Source organism: Erinaceus europaeus, chromosome 3 (assembly GCF_950295315.1).
Source record: "Erinaceus europaeus chromosome 3, mEriEur2.1, whole genome shotgun sequence".
Classification (NCBI taxonomy): domain Eukaryota; kingdom Metazoa; phylum Chordata; class Mammalia; order Eulipotyphla; family Erinaceidae; genus Erinaceus; species Erinaceus europaeus.
In genome coordinates, this window is record NC_080164.1 from 120,713,576 (window position 1) to 120,736,092 (window position 22,517).

The 22,517-nt window shown below is 35.8% G+C and overlaps 1 protein-coding gene across 2 annotated transcripts; it reads left to right on the plus strand.

Moving 5' to 3' along the window:
• Positions 1–97: 97 nt before the first annotated feature.
• PRR27 (proline rich 27) lies at positions 98–16,888 on the plus strand. 2 transcript variants are annotated; one of them, XM_060188613.1, is made up of 8 exons: positions 98–268; positions 5,125–5,204; positions 6,067–6,128; positions 7,515–7,538; positions 9,757–9,780; positions 11,804–12,307; positions 14,223–14,271; positions 16,806–16,888. In XM_060188613.1, the coding sequence occupies exons 3-7, from the start codon at positions 6,078–6,080 to the stop codon at positions 14,232–14,234; spliced, it is 615 nt and encodes a 204-aa protein (XP_060044596.1). In that variant the 5' UTR covers positions 98–268; positions 5,125–5,204; positions 6,067–6,077; the 3' UTR covers positions 14,235–14,271; positions 16,806–16,888. The 2 variants fall into 2 exon arrangements, with proteins under 2 accessions (XP_060044596.1, XP_060044597.1); XM_060188614.1 differs by lacking the exon at positions 9,757–9,780.
• The last annotated feature ends 5,629 nt before the right edge of the window (positions 16,889–22,517 follow it).

Consider the following 22,517-nt stretch of genomic DNA (forward strand, 5'->3'; position numbering starts at 1 on the left):
CACCCTTTGAAAGGGTGGGGCAGGTAGTAACTAAAGAACTTTGCTTTATCTTCATGAACATTCTATCCTTTAACACTCTTGAGTTCCGTCCTCTGTATTCCCTATCAGCCTCGGCTCCTTTCTTTCAAGGTGCAGACTTCAGCCCTGATTATCTGTACTGTTGACTTCATAGCTTATATACCTCTTCCCTTTTCCCACCTGGAAACCAGCTCCCTGTCATGAACTCAGATTCCATGGTCACCCCAAGCAGCTGAACCTGAATCGTGAAGTAAGTATGCTTTCGTAAGTATGTTCACCATGGAGACCTACTTGCTTATCAAACTTCTTGTTGTCAGAAGTTATTTGCCTTCCTCCACTCTCCTTCAGCTTCTGAATCTCACTATAAAACAAGTTCCTTTTCTGTGTCACAGACACTGTTTAGTCCAGCAAACCCAGACACTATCACTCTAAATAGCAATCCAAGTAACTTGATCTAAATCTGAACATGAGTTTAATTAACTGTACAACTCTCAAAGTAAAAACATCTTCTAATTCAAAAGTTATAATTCTTTCAGTGCTTTAATTTTTTCTGGAATTTATCTGTTTTAATGATGTTAATTGTAGCAAAACCAATAATGATAATATCTAAAACAGGCAGAACAGTAGTGTGAAAGTTGTCTGAATTAAACTTAAAACTAGTAATATTACTATGATGTTATTTAACTATTACTGTTATGAAGAAAATGTAGCAGAAAAAAAAAGTTACCCCCAAGGGAACTATTGTATTTGGACAAAGATTTACTTCCTGCTAATTTCAATAATTTTCTATCTATGACTATTTCTTTTAAAAGAACTTTCTGCTATACGAACAATATTCTCTAAGGCTGATTTCTACAACATCTTTTTCTGACTATAGATTTTTCTACATGAACTCATCACCGTTAGTAACTTTAAGTCCCACATACAATTAAATAATTCAAAACCTCTTCTAATTCTTTATATTCAGTTCTGATGTTTTGATCCCCAGATTTATACAGATATAACCAAATAACTCCTGAATAACTTTTTTTATTTACTGGCACCCTACATTACTTGAAAGCAAAATTAGGGACAATATGTAAGTGGTTTCAATTGAATCACTAAGTAGTTAAAACATTATCCAGTTCTGGGGCCAGGTGGTGGTGCACCTGGTTGAGCACACATGTTACCTGGCATTTAAATTGGTTCCCAAGTTAATCCATACAATTTAGACCTAAAATTTTAGTATAGTTTAAAATTAAAGTGGAGCATAACATTTATCATATTTCCCTTCTATTATTAAATGGTAGTCCATCGGGATTCTAAAAATCACCCTTTTTGTGGATTTTGATTAACAATGGATTTTCTTTTTTGCGTGTACTATTCATGCCCATTATTATCAACTCTTAAACAGAATCCACAGATTTTTCTATTCAGTTGAATTACAAAATAATGGAATTAATAATGCTCATTTTATTGTAATAGTCTGAAATAGAGTTAATTAAGTTTACAGGCAATTTTATCATTCATACACCCATACTAAATGGTATTATCTTTTGAACTTCAAATTCCAAGGACCTCACTTTTAAACATTCTTTTCTTAAGCCCAAGGGCCTCATTTTAATTTTGTACCTAGACTACTCTTTTTAAGTATTTAGTTATGAGAGTGAGAACTAGGGCCTGTTCCAACATATACTGTGCTTGACAATCAAATTTCTGACCTCCAATATGCCAGTCCTGCACTCTACCACTGAACCACCTCCCTAGCTTCTTATCCACAAGGGTGCATTTTCCATATTCTCTAGACTAAATAACAATAATCAATAACTGTTGTTTGAATAACTAAGTGAAGGCAAAGCAGAAAGGTGGGTGGAAAATAGAGAGGTAAAGAAGGAGGGAAGAAAAGTTGGAGAGAAGAAGAGGAGAGATGTTGAAAGGGGGGAAAAAGAGGGAGAGAAGAAGAAAAGTAAAGTTACTTGATTCTTTTCTGGACTGTGCTTTATCTACTGAGTGAATTAAAAGCATCCCTTTTCTCCATTAATTTGGTTTCTCCATTTCCTCTTCCTAATTCTCCCTCTTCCTCCTTCATTAATAAAAGTCCTTTTTTATCTGACACTATATAATTGGCCCCTTTAACCAACTTTACCCACGCCCTCTCCCCTCCTTTCTGACAAGCACCACATGATCTAATATTTCTTCAGCGGAGTGCTTTCATTCTCCATATACCACATATGAATGAAATCATAAAGTGTTTGTCTGTCTACATTTGACTTATTTCCCAAGCACAACACACTCTAGAGTCATTGTGCAACAAACATCTATATTTGAATTAATATTTTGTTTTTGTAACCCAGAAGTGGGATAAAAAGATCTTGTGTGTGTGTGGCATTTTTATTTTTAATTTTCTGAGGCAACTTCACTCTGCCTTGCAGAATAGATGAATCAATTTATACTCTCAACAATTTTGTCAGGGTTTTCTTCTCTCCACATCTTCGCCCATATTTGTTGTGAAGTGATGTCTCATTGTCTTATTTGCAATGTCACAGAGGATATTTCATGACTGAGCTGTGGCATCTGATACAAAGTGTGATGTGAGGACAGGAAATGACTGACCTGGTAAAGCACACTGTGTCATGCATGAGGATAGGGTTCAAACACCTAACTACTGCATGCAAGCACCTTCAGGGGGGAAGTCTCTCTGTTCCCCTCCTCTCTTTCTTATCCTCTTATGCTCCATTCAGAAAAAAAAAAATTCCCCCAGGAACAGTGGAAACAGACAGGTAAGGAGACCTTTACTAACCCTGGTAGTTAAAAATAACGTGTGAGGGATTTTGAAATTTTTTTGTATAGTTTTAGTTATCCACTCTTATTTTCTGCATAGGATCATCCAACTTTTCCAACATGATTTACTGAAGAGACTTTTTCCCTTTCTCCAGAGTATATCTTTGGATGTATGATTTCAATCATAAAATATATAGAATATGGGAGCTGGGCAGTGAGATACTCAATAGAGTGCACACCTTACCATGCACAAGGACCTGTATTCAAGCCCCCAAGTCCCCACCTGCACTAACATATATCACTGATAGTTTAGCAGTGATCTACGTGTACCTCATCCTATCTCAGTCTCCTTCTTCCTCTCAATTTCTCTCTATTTTAAGAAGAATTAAGAAAGGGAGGAAGAAAAGAATGAAGGAAGAAAAAGATGGCTGTCAGGAGAAGTGGATTTGTCATGAATGCACCAAACCCCAGTGATACTCTGGTGGCTATAACTAAATAAACAAATAAACAAATAAATAAACTTTTTAAAGACAGAGAAAATACGTATAGAACACACAAGCAAAAGGTCTGGGCAGTGGCAAATCTGGTTGATTGCACATGTTATAATGTGCAGGGATATGGGTTCAAGCCCCCAGTTTCCACTTGCAGAGTAGGAGCTTTATCATCACTAGATGTCTGTCTGTCTGTCTCTCTCCTTCTCTGTCTTCCCCTTTCCTCCTTATTTCTCTATCTCAATCCAGTAAGTAAGTAAGTAAGTAAATAAGTAAATATAAAAGAACACATAGGCAGTATGCCCCATAACATTAGAAATAGATTTGGAAACTTGACTCCAATCACAAGGGGAAGAAAAGCAAATAAAACACTGGGCAAATCAAATTAAAAATATTTCTATAATGGATCAGAGAGAGAATTCTCTGGGTAGGGTGCCTTCCTTGCCACATGCCTGTCTTAGGTTTGAGCCCTGGCACCACATGGGAAAGGGTATGGTATTGGAAGAAGCTTCAGTTCTGTGGCATCTCTCGCTTTCTCTCTGTCTCTCTACCTGAATGTAAGAGTGGCCCAGGAGCAGTGAATTCATGCATGTGCAAGGTCCAAGCTTTTAAAAAAGCAAACAAACCAGGTTCCAGATGCCATCAGGATGCCGGCCAGGCTTCCCTGGATTGAAGACCCCACCAATGTGTCCTGGAGCTCTGCTTTCCCAGAGACCCACCCTACTAGGGAAAGAGGGAGGCAGACTGGGAGTATGGACAGACCAGTCAACGCCCATGTTCAGCGGGGAAGCAATTACAGAAGCCAGACCTTCTACCTTCTGCAACCCTCAATGACCCTGGGTCCATGTTCCCAGAGGGATAGAGAATGGGAAAGCTATCAGGGGAGGGGGTGGGATATGGAGATTGGGTGGTGGGAATTGTGTGGAGTTGTACCCCTCCTACCTTATGGTTTTGTTAATTAATCCTTTCTTAAATAAAAAAAAAACTAAAAAAAAAAAAAAAACCTTACTGAATGAATAGGAGAAGATACTACATGTCATGCATTTAACAAGGAGTCAATACCCTGTATATACAAAGGCCTCATAAACCTCAATCAAAAAATAATTGGCAAATATGAACAGAGGGGGCCAGCTGGTGATTCATTGGGTAGAGTGTATATACAACCATGCCCTGGTCTCCACCTGCAGGAGGGAAGCTTCACGAGCAATGCAGCAACTTTGTAGTTGTCTCTTCTCCCTGTTTCTCTCTCCTACCCTATCTCACACCCTCTATCAAACATGGCTACTAAGAATTTTTGAGTCATGCAGTTACTATGTCTTAGCAATAACCCTGATTGGGAAAGAAAGGAAGAAAAAGAAAGAAAGAAAGAAAGAAAGAAAGAAATAAAGAGAAAGAGAGAAAGGAATGAAGAAAGAAAGGAGGGATAGAAAGAAAGAAAGAAAGAAAGAGAAAGGAATGAAGAAAGAAAGGAGGGATAGAAAGAAAGAAAGAAAGAAAGAAAGGAAGGAAGGAAGAAGAGAAAGAAGAAAAAGGAGAGAGAGGAAGAAAAGAAGGAAGGAAGAAAAGAAGGAAGGAAGGAAGGAAGGAAGGAAGGAAGGAAGGAAGGAAGGAAGGAAGGATACAAAAAGTTATTTCTCCAGAAAATATAAACAGTTGCCAACAAAAACAATGGAAGTGTTAATATTGGAGATGTGAAAACAAGGGAACCTTTCTTGTACACTGTCAGTATATTTAGGGAAGTAGTTTCCTAGCGTGTCTACATGGCTTGTACTTTCATAACATATGGGGATAAATTGTTTTCATGGTTTTTTAAAAAAAATAGAGAAAAAACATTAAACTCATTGTTCTTTTTCAGATTTGATGTTGATTTGTTTCAAAACAGAAGAAGTAATATTAATTTAAGGATTTCTTACAAGTATCTCTGAAGAAAAGCAGGTGACACTTGAAGCATTTTTATCTTTCTCATTTTAAGATACCAAATAATGCCATAATGTCCTTGTATATCCATTTTATCAATAATGAATATTAGTTATGTTTTTGAAGCAAAAGCTGTTAATTCTAATATTCAACATGGGGTTTAAATTATTATATTTTCATTATAAATGGATGGCATGTAGTCTATAGAATGGTATTGAAGATTAAGAAAATAATATAAACTCCTGAGCAATGTAACAGGGTGTAGAAGGAATCCATATGCTACTTAATATTAATTCTTATTATAATTACTACTACTATTATCATCATGTGCACATTTTAAGAAAAGTAACACAATAAAAATACACACCTAAATATCTAACAGCTCTGCTACTCAGAGATGAGAAACAGAATTAGCAGCCAGGACTTTAAAGGTTTATGCCATCGTGCATGGTGGTAAGAACTTGAGAACTAAAGTTTTTCCAAGTAGGGAATATTTGGATACCAATCTCCCATTGGATCTACATAAAGAAAATTTCAATCAAGCAGTCATAGAATGTCTACTTTTAAGCAATGTGGCTTCCTGGTAAGGCCTCCAAGACAAATTAGTTGCAAAACATGTCCCTAGGTAACTAAATAAGCTGACTTCCACTTAAAGAAATTTAGTTAGAAGCCAATTAATTATTGAAGTATACCTGCCAAAAAAAAAAAAAAAAGATAAATTTGGCTTTAGGGTCACTTCATTAGGTCATACTGACTATATAGTTAAGTAGGACAAAATTTTCTGTTCCACATACATTCTGTACTTTCTCTAGGAGATTAGCACTAAGCAATATATTACATATTTCCTGAAATAACCAATTAATTCTGCTTATGTTCACAGACTCAGTCAAAATGAAGCTTTTACTTTGGGCCTGCATTCTTTGTGTGGCTTTTGCAAAGAAGGTGAGTAAATCAACTTTTAAAATTGTGACAGTAGTATAACCATCAAGTATTTGTAGACAAGAATTTCTGTTAATATAAGTGACTATAGTGTTAACAATACAACTGAGAGACATGCTAGTAGGTATGAGACTTTTTCGTTGTTCCAAACATTTCAAGACAGATGTTTTTTCGGTTTCCAAACATTTCAAAACAAACTTAAAAATCAAAATATTTCATGAAGTTGTTTTATCTGAAAATATATAAGCAAAAGAGAAAATGTGCATTAAGAAATGCATTAAATGGAGAAGTAGATTACCAAAAAAAAAAAAAAAAAGCAGAATCTTATCACAGTTTATGTCTAGAAATCAGAGAAAGTTGGACTGGATTTTCTCTCCTACTGAAGTGTCATTGTTAGAGATACTTATGTAGAGTCACAAGAATAAGCTTGACAGTAAAATAAATGTACATATATGTGATTTACAATGCAGTATACATAGTTGACAGTCTAATGTAATAAATTGATAATGGAAAATCTTTGATTCTAGCCAGTACATGGACTAAATATACTCTCATAAAAGGATAAATGTTTGAATCCTTGTCCATAGAATGTTGTTGAAGTTTAAGAGAATTAAGCAAATTGCCAACAGAGAATTAACACTGTAAAAACTTAGATGCTCTTTTATATCATCAACTTTCATTATGATAATTATTATCATCCTGTGAAAATTTGAATACATTATTCTACCTACTAAAATTAACTAGGTGTAACTGGGTTTCAGAGAGGGATTCAGTGATAGAGCACATGCCTTGCACAACAGGAGGCCCAAAGTTGAATACCTTGCAACAAATAAAATGTAAAGTGGTGTTCTGGTCTCTGTCAATATTAAAACACAAGCACCCAAATTGATCTCTAAATGCCCACAACCATACATGATAAGTATCCAAGACTATATTTTAATGTATGTCTTACGCTGTTTCATAATCTCTGGTGAATTCATCAAATATTTTGACACTTAACTGGTGGATAAGCAAATATATAGTTCTTCAACTGTGAAAAGGTGGCAATAGACCATTTGCACACAGAGACAAACAGCAAACATCAGAGAAAAGCAAGATTTGATATGTGAATGAGAACTGAATGAGCTTTCAGATGGTAAAAAATTGATGTACATGTAGAAAATTACAAATGAAACATCATTAGCCAAAGGAAAAATTTATGAGCCAACTGCCTTGATAACAAATATATATATATATATATATATATATTAAAAGTAATAAACGACTTTATTAATGACTTATATTTCAAAATAAGCTATTCTAATAAGACTAGAAATTTCAGTAATATTGACATCTAAGTACTGTTGTTTTCAAATAAATAACCCACAACGAAATATTTTTCTGTTTTAGAAGCGTTTCCACTTCGTTAGTGAGGTAAGAACCTTTTCACTTTAATCTCTATATAGTTGTGATCAGGTATTTTTTCAATAGGTCCTCTTGTGTTTGTATATTATATATACAGAAATTGTATATATAACCTCTATATAATTTGATTTTACCTTAAAGACTATTTTATAGGAGTTGGGTGACTGAGTGCACGTGGTGCAAAGCACAAGGACCAGAGTAAGGATCCCAGTTCGAGACCCCGGCTCCCCACTTGCAGGGGAGTTGCTTCACAAGCGGTGAAGCAGGTCTGCAGGTGTCTTTATCTCCCCCTCTCTGCCTTCCCCTCCTCTCTCCATTTCCCTCTGTCCTATCCAAACACGATGACATCAATAACTAACAATAATAACTACAACAATAAAACATTAGAGGCAACAAAAGGAAATAAATGAATAAATATTTTTTAAAAGACTATTTTATATTTTAAAATGTTAATTTCTTTGCAATGAAATTTTGTGACTCTTTTTAACTATTAGAGCTATTGATCACTTCTTATTGGGCAGAAAATTGTTTATGAAAAACTAATGCAGTTGACATATTTACTATAAAATTTTTATTTCCTTCAAATAAAAATATTAAATAAATCCACTCCCTTTATAGTCTGAAAAAAACACTATATCCTCTTAATACATCTATAAAAATTTATGACAGTGCTTTAAGTTCACTAAACAAGTTAATAAATTCAAGGAGGCTTTGCTTGTGTCAGAGATTAGAACAGAAGTAAACATGACTTAGGAACTGCTAGCAGGGAAAGTAGGCCCAAAGAATTAGATGAGTGAGAACTAGGCACATCATAGACTGATACTAAATTTTCAGTTACAATTTTTGCCTAAAGTTTTGTTGGCAAAATTATGCTAATAAAGTTAAATTTGCAATCTGGAAGGTGGCTCAGTGGATAAAGTTCTGATTTCTCAAGCATCAGGTCCCAAGTTTGATCTGAGCCAGCAATGTACTAGAGTGATACCCTTGTCCTTTCTTTCTCCCTCTTCTCTTATTTCTCTCGTTATTAAATACAGTCTCTTAAAAAATTATATTTTTATCTACCCACAAGTGTTCAATAAATAAGCATGCCGATCTAGCAGAGCAAGGCCAGGAGATAATCATCTGATTATATACACTTTTGATCAAATACCATTAAATATATAGCAAAAAATCTGAAGAAAGATTTTGAAAATAAAAACAGTTCTAGTTGCTATTTCAATTATCTTACGAATTAGGATTTTAATCATAAAAATCTAAGGTTCTTTGATCATAGAGCAAATCATTACCATGAGAGTCTATGAACATGCTGAATTTGTATCATACATTAGACCTTCAGTTATTATGACAATATAAACATGAACAAACCTTTTTAGTCAGTGGTTCAGAGAAACAGACTAAAACTGGAAAATTTATTACATACAATGTTAAATTTTAATGAGGACATATAACTGGCTGGGAAATGTAGCAATCTAATATAAACAAGTAAATGTTATCTGTGATTTCCAGTACCTACCTAAGATTCCAATGTTTAGCATATGGGCAGTTTTAGGTATATCTTAAAAACCAAACTACCTTAAGAGGCCAACGGCAGCACACCTGGTTGAGCACACACATTACATTGCACAAAGATACAGATTCAAGCCCTGGGTCCTCACCTACAGGAGGGAAGCTTCATGAACAGTAAAGTAACAATGCAGTTCCCTATCTATCTATCTCCTTCCCCCTTTCCTCTCAATTTTTCTCTGTCCAAATAAATAAAAGAGAAAATTAATAATACAAAAAAACTAAGCTACCCCCAAATTCCTGAGAAACAATCTACATTTATTGAGAAGTTATACTGTAAAGGCTTGTTTATTAACTGGAGATCTTTGTAACAAACACAATAGAACCTAATTTTAAAAATACCTGATGACATGTTTCTTGCTATAGAAGTAAATCAAAAATGCTCACTTTCCTGTCTAAGAACCTTAATTATACTGCAGTAACTCTGGAATTAGTAGGATTAAACTCGATTAGTGTATAGCTACATTGTAAGAATGTATTTAAATTATAGGCTGAGTCTACCAAGTCACATGTAAACAAGGTAAGCAATTATATTGTTTGAGAGGAAATTCCAAGTTAGTCAAAAATGTTTTGTCAGTTATAGTCACTATGAGTATAGGCAGAACTCTAAAGAAAGATGTATTTAGTGGTGTGAAATTAAAACCAACACTATTTTGTGTTTCAGAAATTTTTCTCAAGCAATGAAGAGGTAAAATATATCCATACTTATTTGTACTTTTTTATGACAGTAAAATGCATTTTATATCATTAATTTTTAAATGGAATTTTCTAATAGTGTTAAATAATTCAGAATAGGTTTTTTTTTGTTTAATGGACTATTAAAATATACATATATAAGTATATTTATCCTTGTAAGTCTGACATTTTTATTCATATTTATAGTCTCTTTTTCACTGCCACTTATCCAGTTAAACTCCTTAAAGTGAAATTTTATTACATATATAAAATAAAATTTTATACAATAGAAAATATTATTGATATAGAAGGCAACGTTTTCAAACCAATATGAGGACTGGGTGTAAATTCACATATGGAATATGTGACTGAAAAGCAAAAGATGGTTAGGACTGTATAGCATATAATGATAAATGTTAAATGAAGTCTGATGCATTTTAAAATGTAAGTATTTATAAATTATAAGTAGTACTGTGTTCTTCCATTTTTTTAAACATTGTCTTACTATTTTTAGCACATAAGTTTTTTCATCTTTTTGTTAAATTTACTCCCCAACATTTTACTTTATTTAATGAGATTTTAAATGGAATGTTTTCTTATTCATCTTTTTCCTCTATTGTTGCACCTAGAAATTAAAAATTTGTATAAAAAAGAAAGAAATTTCATATTTGTGAGATCAAGAAATATCTTGATTATCTGCAAAGTCTTCCATATTTGGCTGGCAGTCCTACACCCACATATTACCCATATGTAAAACAATTAGAAGAAAAGAGGATGGTTATTCACAAAAAGAAATAATGAAGTTTTAAAAGTAAATAAGGAGCTGGAGAGATAGCACAATGGTTACACAAAAGACTTTCCATGCCTGAGGCGCCAATGTCCCAGGCTCAATCAACAGCATCACACTAAGCCAGAGAAGAGCTGTTAATAGTCTTCTCATTTGAAGCACAGACATACGATTAATTTTGCATCACTTTTCAGTGATGCAAAATTTTAAGTTTACTCTTAGAAATTTCAAAATATACAAGCAGTATTGTCAACTATAGTCAATAATATCTCAATGGTAAATAGAAAGTCAATCGGTGATGCAGGTCCAGGCTCCTCTCCTTCTTAATAAGATTTTGAGATAGATGACTTTGAAAAGCTCTGATGAAGGCTGAGGACGGATAACTAGAAGTGAAAGCTTTGGGAAACACTTTAAAGAGCAGGAGGGCACTGAGTGCACTGAGCTGCTGACGCAGAGGAGATCTAACCATATTAAAACTGTACTGTGCAAACATTCTTTCTGTGTTTGAACTGACCAAGCTTGCATGGCCTTGGTCTGCAATTGCTTCCTTCCTTTCCCTTCCTTTCCCTTTCCTTTCCCTTTCCTTTCCCTTTCCTTTCCCTTTTCCTTTCCTTTCCTTTCCTCTTTTCTGTTTTTTTCTTTTCTCTTATTTTGTCTTTCTTGTTTTAGTAACACTCTGATTTGCCTGTCCAAAATATGATTCAGTTTTCTTTAAGAATGATTAGTTCTAGCTTAGTGAGATAGCACAAAGTTTATGCAAAAAAATTTTTTTTCATGTCTGAGGGAGGCTCCCACTACAAAAAAAAAAAAAAGAAAGAAAGAAAAAAAGGAAGGAAGGAAGAGGGGAAGAGCCAACCAGTACTCTAGTTAAATTTAAAAAAAAGAAAAAGAAAAAAAAAGAAAGAGGGGAAGAACCAACCAGTATTCTGGTTAAATTTTTAAAATTAAGAAAAGAATCATTAGTTCCTATTTCAGACATTATGGAAGTACATTAATCTAATGAAAGACTCCATGGGAATTTGTAATATATATATATAACTCTTGGGTGTAGTGCACCAGCGCTTCTTGCCAGAGGCCCCAGAGGTTCCAAGTTCAATCTCTGCACCAACAAAAATGACAGCTGATCAGCCAGTCCTCTTGGGCCTACCCCAAAACAAACAAACTTTCATTTATCATTTTAGTGATAACGTGAATTATAGATAAAATAGACACAATTGACATTAACTGATTTATTTTGTTTGTCTTTTAGGGTTACAACCGCCATCGTTACCCCATTAACCCATCTCTGAGTAATCCTTATCCAGTTCCAGAGAATGATTTCTCTCCTTTCAATCCTCCCAAAAAAAATATTCCTAATTATCCTGGGCATCCTGACCCTGAAACAGGAGTAGCCTCATATCCCTGGATTCTCAATAATCCTGGTGCCTCTGTCTACAACATTCCTAAAATCCCCTTACCTACCTGGCTGTCCCCTCCTCTTTCTGCTGGGGCTTCTGTCCATGGCTTACCCCCTAGTTCGGCTGTAGGACCTTTTGGTTCAGAGAATGCAGCTCCACCTCCACCCTATGAACCTCAAGTCGAATCTAGGACAGAATCACCTGCTACAGGAGAATTTGCTGATATGGCTATCAATGAACCTGATGAAGCTGAGCTCTCTGCAATCACACCCTCTGTGACCACACGCAATATCTTCCACCCTCCGGCAGGCAATCCTGCCGTCCCAGAACATCAATCTTCTAATTCTTTTACTCAGGTAGGCCACCTGGCCCTTACCCTTGTAATGCATAAGATACGTATAGGATGGAATAAAGTAAATTTCCCCCAACAGAATATATATACAAGCTGAAGCATTTTGAACAGCTCTACTTGAGACACAAATGAGAGCACAATTCACTGTGACTGAAAGTGTCTACTAATTATATTTTGATCTGATGAGGAAACATTACATTTTCCATACATATATTTGTGAGCTTTATCCTAAGATGCAGTGGTCTTAAGCTTTCTAGAAGAAAGAATGGGACATTTTTAATAAGGTTAATTTTCCTACCATAGAAATCAAGCCAGTCTGAGTACTAAATCCTATTCTCTGTGAATTTTAAGACCTTTTATTCTGATTTATGAGATCAAACACATTTCCTCGCTCTGTGTGAGCACCAGATATTAACACATTTTGCCTTCAGGTGATTATTAACCTGGCTGCCTCAGATAGCATCTTCATATGAATAGTCTGTACTGAGTTGAAAATGTGATATATGTCTTTGTCACTGTGTTTCATCTCAAGTGTTCTGCCCTGTAAATTCCAGCCATTGGGAGATAGCATAATGGTTATGCAAATGGTTTTCATGCCTGAAGCTCTAAGCTTCCAGGTTCAATCCCCAGAACCACCATAAGCCAGAGCCGAGTTGTGTTCTGGCAAAAAATTAATTATGTGTGTGTGTGTGTGTGTGTGTGTGTGTGTGTGTGTGTGTGTGATCTACACTTTATTTCCACTGGATTCCCACATTCATTTCCCTACACTAAGATCTAGAAATTCTCCAAGCAGTATGTAAAGGTAGTCCCAGGATTCATTTTCTTTATTTGGCTCCTGTAAGTCATCACAGGAAGCCAGACACTAACTTTTGTACTATGGGAAAGTTCCTTGAATTACTCTATAAATCATCAATTAAGGCAGAAGTTATTATTCAAATTAACCTCTTTCTCCCTGTAAATGTATTTTGGACATTGATACATACAGAATGGTAGGGCAGGGGTTGGTCCAGAACAAGATTGAGGAGCAAGCAGGGAGGCCCCCAGGGCCTTCAAATAATCTGCCCGGTGTTTGTTTTAAGATCTTCCCATACTTGATGGGCACTCTTGAATGTCCTCATAAAGCAAAACCTATTGTAAATCATTGAGTATTCCCCATTATTACTGTTAAATGAACTGGATGGAGAATGTGAGTCTTTGACATTATTTTTACATTCCAAATTCAGTTTTAGTGTGTTTAACCACTCTTTGCAAAAAAAGTGTGCTGCTAAACAGAGTTTAGAGAGGTGTCTTCAAACACAGGCCATACCCTTCTCTCAGGGAAACATCTGACAGCTTGGTTCTTTCCCCCCTAGCTAGATACTTCTGATAAAGGGTTTCTTGTTTCTTGCAGGGTTCAGGATCTTGTCAACCTGCTTATTCAGTGGGTTTCTTTGATACTAAGCAATTTTATTCTACCAGTACATACTAATGGTTCACTTGGTGGGAGACAGGAAATGTTAGATAGTATAAACAAAAAAGACTTAGGACTTGGTAAGAAGATTACTTAAAAACACTGCTAAATAGCTTAGAGTCCAACCCGGAGCAGCCATTTGACCAGTTCTGCACTTCCAAAAGTTGAACTGCATGGCAATACAGTGTTCTGAATATGACCTGTGAAGAGGTCATTAGGACAAAATGTTTAAACAATGTCTTAGTCAGAAAAGACAGGTTCAATACTTTAAAAGAAAACACAGTGGGATGAGGAGGTAGCATAATGGTTATGCAAAAAGTCCTTTCATGCCTGAGGCACCAAAAGTCCCAGGTTCAATCCCTAGCACCACCATAAACTAGAGCTGAAGCATGCTCTAAATAAATAAATATAAATAAATAAATAAATAAATAAATCATTTTACGATGTCTAATATATACATATTTTTTAGGAAAAGAAATGAAAGTTTCTAAAGAAAAGATCAACATGAATCTGCTTCTGTAAGTTATATAATAATGAGATTTAAGAATCACGCATTAAATAGAATGAGTCTAACTATTCGAAGTCACTTTTGAATCTATTGTTATTAATGAAAATGAAAAGGTGGGGCACAGGAAGTTGATGCAGTCTATGTTCCTAATCCTCTCAAATGACAAACTTGAGGGATTTGGGCACAAATTTTTTGCACAGATAGTTCTTCCTTAGATTGATTCAGATTATGGCTTGCATATTGAAAAATAATTATGCTAAGAGCACTAAGGAGATAGCATACTGATAAATTTTTTCTATGCAAAAAATACTTGTTTTTTTGGAGGATCAGGCTCTAAAGTCCCCACCACAAAACAGGCCTATGCAGTGCTCTGTTTTTTAAAAAAAATTATAAAGATCAGAAAAGAAAAAAAATATGTTTGAGGCTTTGAGGTCTAAGACTTTATTGCCAGGAACCACCAGAAGCCAGAGATAAGCAGTGCTCTGGTAAATAAATACATAAATAAATAAATAAATAAATAAATAAATAAATATGGAAAGACCAGGCAGTGGTGCACCTGGTTAAGTGCACATATTATCATATGTAAGAAACCAGCTTCAAATACCCTAGACCCTACCTGCAGAGGGACAACTTCACAAGCTGTGAAGCAATGCTGCAAATATGTCTTTTTCTTCTTCTCCTCCTTCTTCTGCTTCTCACTTTCCTCTCAATTTCTCAATGTACTATCAAATAAAATAATTTAAGATTTATTAAAAACTTAAAAATAAAAATGATCAATATAGGGAAGAGATTTTTTTGGGAAAAGGGTGATGACCGTGGATAAGAGGATTCATTACTTGAAAAAGTTCTCACTGACCTTTCTGTATGCTATCTATTCAGCCACCACTCTTTCCTAGAGAAACACTTTGCCTTACATACAGAACCACTGTAATAAAAAATAAATGAATCAGACCTGAGGTTTCCAGTCCCCACCTCCTCTTCCTCAATCTTGCCCCCATACCCACAACACAGCCTTGAAAAGAAAAACCCTAGTCAGAAAAGTCATCTAAGCGCACAATCTAATCACTTCCATTCTGAGTTCTCATTTCTTCATTCCCTCCATAATTTCCCAGATGTTCTAATTTCACTATTATAAAAATTCACAAGACAGATAAATGTCGAGGCTTTGACTATCAGTAAAGCTGTTACATTAGCATCCCTATTGAGGTGGCATCACTAGGTAGATAAAAAATTGAAAAACAAATGTGGTGGCAGACAGTATTCTCAGTGATGCCTGTTTCTTATCAGAGAGTTTCATATGAGATACAGAAAAAAAGAAAAGTCAGAACACCTCTCCAGTGCACACTGCCCCCTAAGATCAAACAGGGAAACTCATGCACGCAAATCTACTCTTCTACCAGTTGAAATACTTCCCTGGGTTCATGATGATATTTGTAGATAGTAGCTATTGTCAAGGACATTAAAAGGCCTTTTTTAAAAAATAAATTTAATAAAGTGGTTTTTTATTGTTGTTGTGGTTATTTATTGTTTTTGTTATTGGTGTCATCATTGTTAGATAGGACAAAGAGAAATGGAGAGAGGAGGGGAAGACAGAGAAGGGAAGAGAAAGACACCTGCAGACCTGCTTCACAGCTTGTGAAGCGACTCCCTTGCAGGTGGGGAGCCAGGGCTCCAACCAAGCGCCACCTGTGCTTAACTCACTGATCTTCCACCTGACTCCCTTTTATTTTTGTTCTTTTCATTTAGATTCTATTACTATATTCTTTTGTGTCTTAATCCTTTTATGACTATGTAAGATTGAGAGATATTGTATAGTGAATTAATTTAGGTAACATACATTTTTTAAATTCCCATTTTTAGCATTTGTATTTCTCTTTATACTGTATTTATTCCCTTTTGTTGCCCTTGTTTTATTGTTGTAGTTATTATTGTTGCCGTCGTTGTTGAATAGGACAGGGAGAAATGGAGAGAGGAGGGGAAGAGAGGGGGAGAGAAAGATAGATACCTGCAGACCTGCTTCACAGCTTGTGAAGGTGAAGTGACTCCCCTGCAGGTGGGGAGCTGGGGGCTCAAACAGGAATCCTTATGCTGGTCCTTGTGCTTTGGCCACCTACGCTTAACCTGCTGAACTACAGCCCAACTCCCCTCTTTATACTGTATTAACTACTTCATTCATGACAGGTAAATGAGTGTTACTTTTCTGAAATATCTCTCTGGGGCAGAGAAGAAAGTATATCAAATTATTTAGTATCAAGAAGTAGTGGTTACTTGAACCTGGTATCCACACAATAATGTGTGGAACATGTACATGCATGCAAATAAATTATAATCTTGAATTAGCATTACTCTTTTTAAATGAATTGGTACAAGAATATTTATCAGAAGACTTCAAGCATGAGTCTTGTAAACATATGCTTTAATTGTAACATGAATCTGTTGTTCACTATTTAATATAATCCTCTAAAATTGCATCAAAATCACAAAGCAACAAAAGTGTTTTTGCTGTATTTGCAATTAAACAAATATTTTATATTTCTTTTTCAGATACTGCTATAACAATCAGTGAAATCTGAAGAATTTGCATTCTCAAAAACTTTCATTCTGTTATATTAAAAATATTAATCTCATCATTTTTCTTTGTAAATTTTTTCAATAGACTTAAATTTATACAGAATTGATGTCTATATTGTGGATTTTCCAATTCAGAAAATTTTGACTACTTCTAAGTGCAAATAATAATCAATAGAGATTGAAACATATAGCAATATAGGATTTTCTCTTAAATCAAAAACTCTCTAGAGTACCTCACATACAGAATTTTTCAAATCTTTTACTTCCAAATCATTTCTTCTGTGAGTAGAATATAGTTATGCAGGAGACCACCCTTCTGTGACTCTCTTCTGCAAAATGCTTCATCTACTATTAATAATGTATCTTTTATATAGCATAAAAATGTCAATTTATATAGCATTTGTCAGTGCTAAGCACTGTTCTGAGCACCTAGAATATTAAATTATAAACCCTTTCAATAGCAATATGAGTGAATATTATGTCTACACTGAACATTAGAAAACTAAAACTAGACATAAATTATTTGCCAGAGATTAGCTTAAATGTGACAAAGGCAGGGTAAAGAAACTCTCATCAGATTTTTCTTCACAAACCCTAGAGGCAAAAAGAGAGTGGAATGACATATTCAAGGCACTAAAGGAGAGGGAATTTCAGCCATGAATTTTGTATCCTGTAAAATTATCCTTCAAGTATGAGAGAGAAATGAAGGTATTCCCAAATATTCAAAAACTAAAAAAAAAAAAAAATTGCCACAATCAACCCCACCTTGCAAGAAATACTGAATGGAGTCTTACAGGAAAGGAGGAAGCAAAGGAATACATGTTCTCGGCAAGGTGAACAGCAGTAGACTAGAAACAAAAACACAATAAAATAGGAAAGAACAACAAGCAAATAGGTGAGGGAATTAAAAGACAAAGAAGACTTGTCAAATGTTTGTTAATCAAGATCAACTAAAAAAAAAAAGACCTTTCTAGATACACAATGCTAGTTATTACACACATGGTAACCACAAAACAAAACAGGGAACAGAGATTTACAGAAAACACAAGAAAAATCAGTGAGGAATTCACTACAGAAACTCATCCACACAATAGGTTAGATAGAAACAGATCGGCAAAGACTCAACAATTTAAATAAACTCAAAACAAAAATCAGAATGGACATAAGTAAACCACATATACCAATAATCACCTTAAATGTTAATGGCCTAAATTCACCTGTCAAAAGACTCAGAGTAGCTAAATGGATTAAAGAACAGGATCCATCCATTATATTTCTTCAGGAAACACACATCCAAAGAAAAGACAAACAAAACCTGAATATAAAAGGTTGGAGTTCCAGGATAATAACTCAGGGACAGCTATCCTATTCTCTGATAAAATAGACTGTCAGGCAAAGAAAGTAATCAAAGATAGAGAAGGACATTACATAATGGTTAAAGGATCAATCCCACAAGCTAATGTAACCATCATTAATAAATATGCCCCCAACTCAGGATCACCCAAATATATAAAACACTTACTGAATTCAAGGGAGACATAGCAACACAATAATAGTAGTAGATTTCAATACACCACTCACAGCAAGAGACAGAACATCTGGACAAAAAAAATCAATAGGGAAACAGAGAACTTAAATGAAACCATAAATGAAATGAACCTAGTAGATATATATAGAATTTTCCATCCCAAAAGTAGTGGATACACATTCTTCTCAAGTACACATGGAACATTTACAAGGATTGACTACATGCTGGGCCACAAAGACAGTCTAAACAGATATGTAAATATTAAAATTATAAATTGCACCCTCTCAGACCACGAAGGTATGAAGCCAGAAATCAACCAAAAAAGGAAAAGATTTCCCCAAATCCTGGAGACTAAACAATATGCTTCTGAACAATAAATGGATCATTGAAGAGATCAAAAAAGAAATTAAGAATTATCTCGATACCAATGTAAATGAAGAAACCAGTTACCAGACCCTATGGGATGCAGCAGGCAGTACTGAGAGGAAAGTTCATAGCAATACAGACTCACATTAATAAACAGGAGAAATCACTAGTAAACCATCTAACAACCCACCTCAGTCAACTAGAAGTGGAGCAACAAAAAGAACCAACAGTCAGCAGGACACAGGAAACAGTCAAAATCAGAGCAGAAGTCAATGAAATAGAAAACATGAAAACAGGGTAGCACAGTGGGTTAAGCACAAGTGACACAAAGCACAAGTACCAGCAGAAGGATTCCGGTTCAATCCCCTGGTTCCCCACCTGCAGTGGAGTCATTTCACAGGCAGTGAAGCAGGTCTGCAGGTGTCTATCTTTTTATCCCCCTCTCTGTCTTCCCATCCTCTTTCCATTTCTCTCTGTTGTTTCTCCTACAACAACGACATAATAAGTACAATAAAAAAAAGAAAACAAGACCATTCGGAAGATTAATGAAACCAAGAGCTGGTTCTTTAAAAGGATAAATAAAATAGCCACTAGCTACACTCACCAAGAAAAAAAGAGAGAATGCTATAGTAAAATCACTCAAAAATAAAAGAGGAGATATTACAACAGATGAGGTAGAGATTCAAAAGATTATGCAAGAATATTATGGACACTTGTATGGAACCAAATTTGACAACTAAGAAGAAATGAACACATTCTTAGAGTCATACCCACTACCAACCTTGAACCAAGAGGAAACTTAACAGGCCAATCACTAGTAAAGAAATTGAAACAGTAATCAAAAGCCTACCCAAGAACAAAAGCCTGTGTCCTAATGGATATACTAGTGAATTTTACAAAACACTCAAAGAACTAACACCCATTCTCCTCAAACTCTTCCAGAAAATAGAAGGGGAAACACTCCCAAATACATTATATGAGGCTAACATCATCCTGATCCCCAAAGCAGGAAAGGGCCCCACCAAAAAAGAAAACTATAGATCCATATCCCTGATGAACATTGATGCAAAGATCCTCAACAAAATCTTGCTTAATCGAATACAACAACATATTAAGAGAATAATCCACTAAGATCAAGAGGGATTCACCCCTGGGCAGCAGGGATGGTTCAACATCTGCCGGGCTAGCTTCGTGGGCGGGAGAGAGACTATCAGGAACTCGTGGCTAAGCGGGAATGTAATGCAATGTGTTTATTCATCAGAAAAGAATCTGCCTTTATATCTTCTGAGGTGGAAGTGGACGGCTGGAAAAGGAAGTGGGTGGGAAAGTGGGTGGAGAGAAGGGAAAGAACATGAATCCCATCTAACCAGTGGGGATTAAACCAATGCCCTGCAGGCAGGGCAGGTCTCAGGCAAAACAGTGATTATGTAAATAGACCACAACATCAAGCAGTGCAGCAGACCTTGCATAATGACTAACAAACATCCATAAGTCAACAAATATAATCCACTATATTAGCAAAAGGAAAGATAAAAATCACATGATTCTATCAATTGATGCAGAAAAAGCATTTGACAAGGTACAACACCCATTTATGATAAAGGTCCTTGAGAAACTGGGAGTGGAAGGAAAATTCCTTAACATAATAAAAGATATATATGATAAACCCATGGCTAACATCATAGTCAATGGGGAAAAATTGAAGTGTTTCCCTTAAAATCAGGAACTAGACAAGGGTGCCCACTTTCACCATTTTTATTCAACATAGTCCTAGAAGTCATTGCCATAGCAATCAGACAAGAAAGAGATATCAAAGAAATCCAGTTTGGAAAGGATGAAGTTAAACTCTCATTATTCACAGATGATATGTTGATATACCTAGAAGACCCCAGAAACTCTGCCAAAAAACTACTGCAAATCATCAGTAAGTTCTATAAAGTAGCAGGCTACAAAATGAATACCTATCAATACCTATAAATCCGTGTCATTTCTTTATGCAAAAGATAGGTCAGAAGAAATGAAAATGAAGGAAGCTATAATAATTAACTATTGATATTTTAACTCTAAGAGTATAAGAAACCCCTTGCATCCTCTTTAAGACCCGCATTTCTCCTAGTCCTAGTACCTCTAGGATATACCCATACTTCTTGAATTTCCTTAATAGAGATTAAGAAATTCCTTCTCTATGATTTCTTACTGCCCTACCAACTTTGTCAACTTCATCCAAATCTCTACTAGTGCTGCCACCCCACATTATGCTACTATTGAAATCCTACTGTGGACTGCAACCAAAGATACCAGCTTTAGAATTCAACCTCGAAAAACTTCAAATCTGGTGAGACCTTTCCTGACACATGGGACTACCTACATCCAACTTTGATGGCATGTCATTTAACTAAGTAACAGATACCAGAGTAGGCCAGGGTTTAGGGTACTGGATACAGGTATACACATATCTATAAACAAGGGGTAATCCTATAACTCAAAGTCAAAGTGCTTAATAATTGAAGTGTCTAAAGAAGGCATCATAAATTCTGAAATTGATTGGATGTAGACCAAATTAGCAGGATAGCCTAGAAGAAAGGCCCAAAGAAGACAGATCCCTAAAACCTAACTCTAGCTGGGCTCAACAAATGATATTCAATGCTTAAACAATTGAGAAAAAAACTAAGATAATCAGATAAAGGACTGCAAAAGCTGGATAAGGGCAAGAGACTGGCCAACTTAAAAATAGCCTGTTTGGTCAATATCACACCATCTGATCATCTGGGGTCCTAGTTAGGGAATCCTTGGATTTCCATACACATATGATGGGCCTTGACCTCTAAAGTATCCCTCTCTCCACTACCACTGGTCACTTCCATAAGGAACAGTGTCTTGTGAGCTCTCTCAGGGCCTTGGCTCTACCATAAAGCAATGACAGTAGAGATAACCCCAGTCTCTGAAGGGAGGATGGGGGTATCCTACCCTGCCACTTGAAAAAAAAAATTGGTCCTGAAACGAGTGCAGCCTGCAATGTTCCTCAGATGTGACCATGAGCTATAAGCTCAGACCAATAGGGATTTAGAGGTTACAGAGGCTCTGGCACTAAATGTAAATATGCATTTACATATGTGCCCTTGAGCAGGTGGATAGAGGTAAATAGTTAATTTTAGCCACAAAATTATTTTATATAAGAATGGGAGCTACTCCCTTCCCTAATCCAACTTTCTAGCCCTTTTCTCCACTCTGACACCTTTCTCTCAGACAATATTCTCATCCAACCTCAGGCTAGCTACCAAACTCAAGCAAAACTTCTATAGCTGTATGCCCCAGGAACATGCTTAAAATGGTTCTCCTAGCTCTCTTCTACCCTAAATTCCCTAATCTCATCTGCTCTGATCCTACTTTCTGGTTCCTGTTCATTAACCATCTTGTCTCAGCTTAGGTCATGGCACCTTCCTGACACCAAGCTATAGATGCTACCATGACTCCACCCCAACTGCTCTGGGCAGACGACCTCACCAATGTGTCCTGGAGCCTCACATCTCCAGAGCTCTGGTCCACTAGGGAAAGATACAAACAGAACAGAGGTATGAAATAACCTGTCAACACCCTGCTCAGTGGAGAAGGAGCTGCAGAAGCCAGAACTCCTATCTTCTGCTCCTCAAAAACAACCTTGATCCATACTCCCAGTGGGAGAGAAGTGACAGGATGAAGATAAGAGGACTCTGCACTCCAGCTCCATCAGCGCCCAGAGAGAGAGAAAAAAAAAAAAAAAGGGAGAGGGATATATGGAGGTAGTTATGACA

What these genes read in the sequence shown, in the direction of transcription:
- PRR27 (XM_060188613.1), top strand. Translation starts at nt 6,078, where the DNA reads ATGAAGCTTTTACTTTGGGCCTGCATTCTTTGTGTGGCTTTTGCAAAG. An exon ending in GTTTCCACTTCGTTAGTGAG is followed by an intron (nt 7,539 to 9,756) that starts GTAAGAACCTTT and finishes TTTGTGTTTCAG; the next exon opens with AAATTTTTCTCAAGCAATGA. An exon ending in TTTTCTCAAGCAATGAAGAG is followed by an intron (nt 9,781 to 11,803) that starts GTAAAATATATC and finishes TTTGTCTTTTAG; the next exon opens with GGTTACAACCGCCATCGTTA.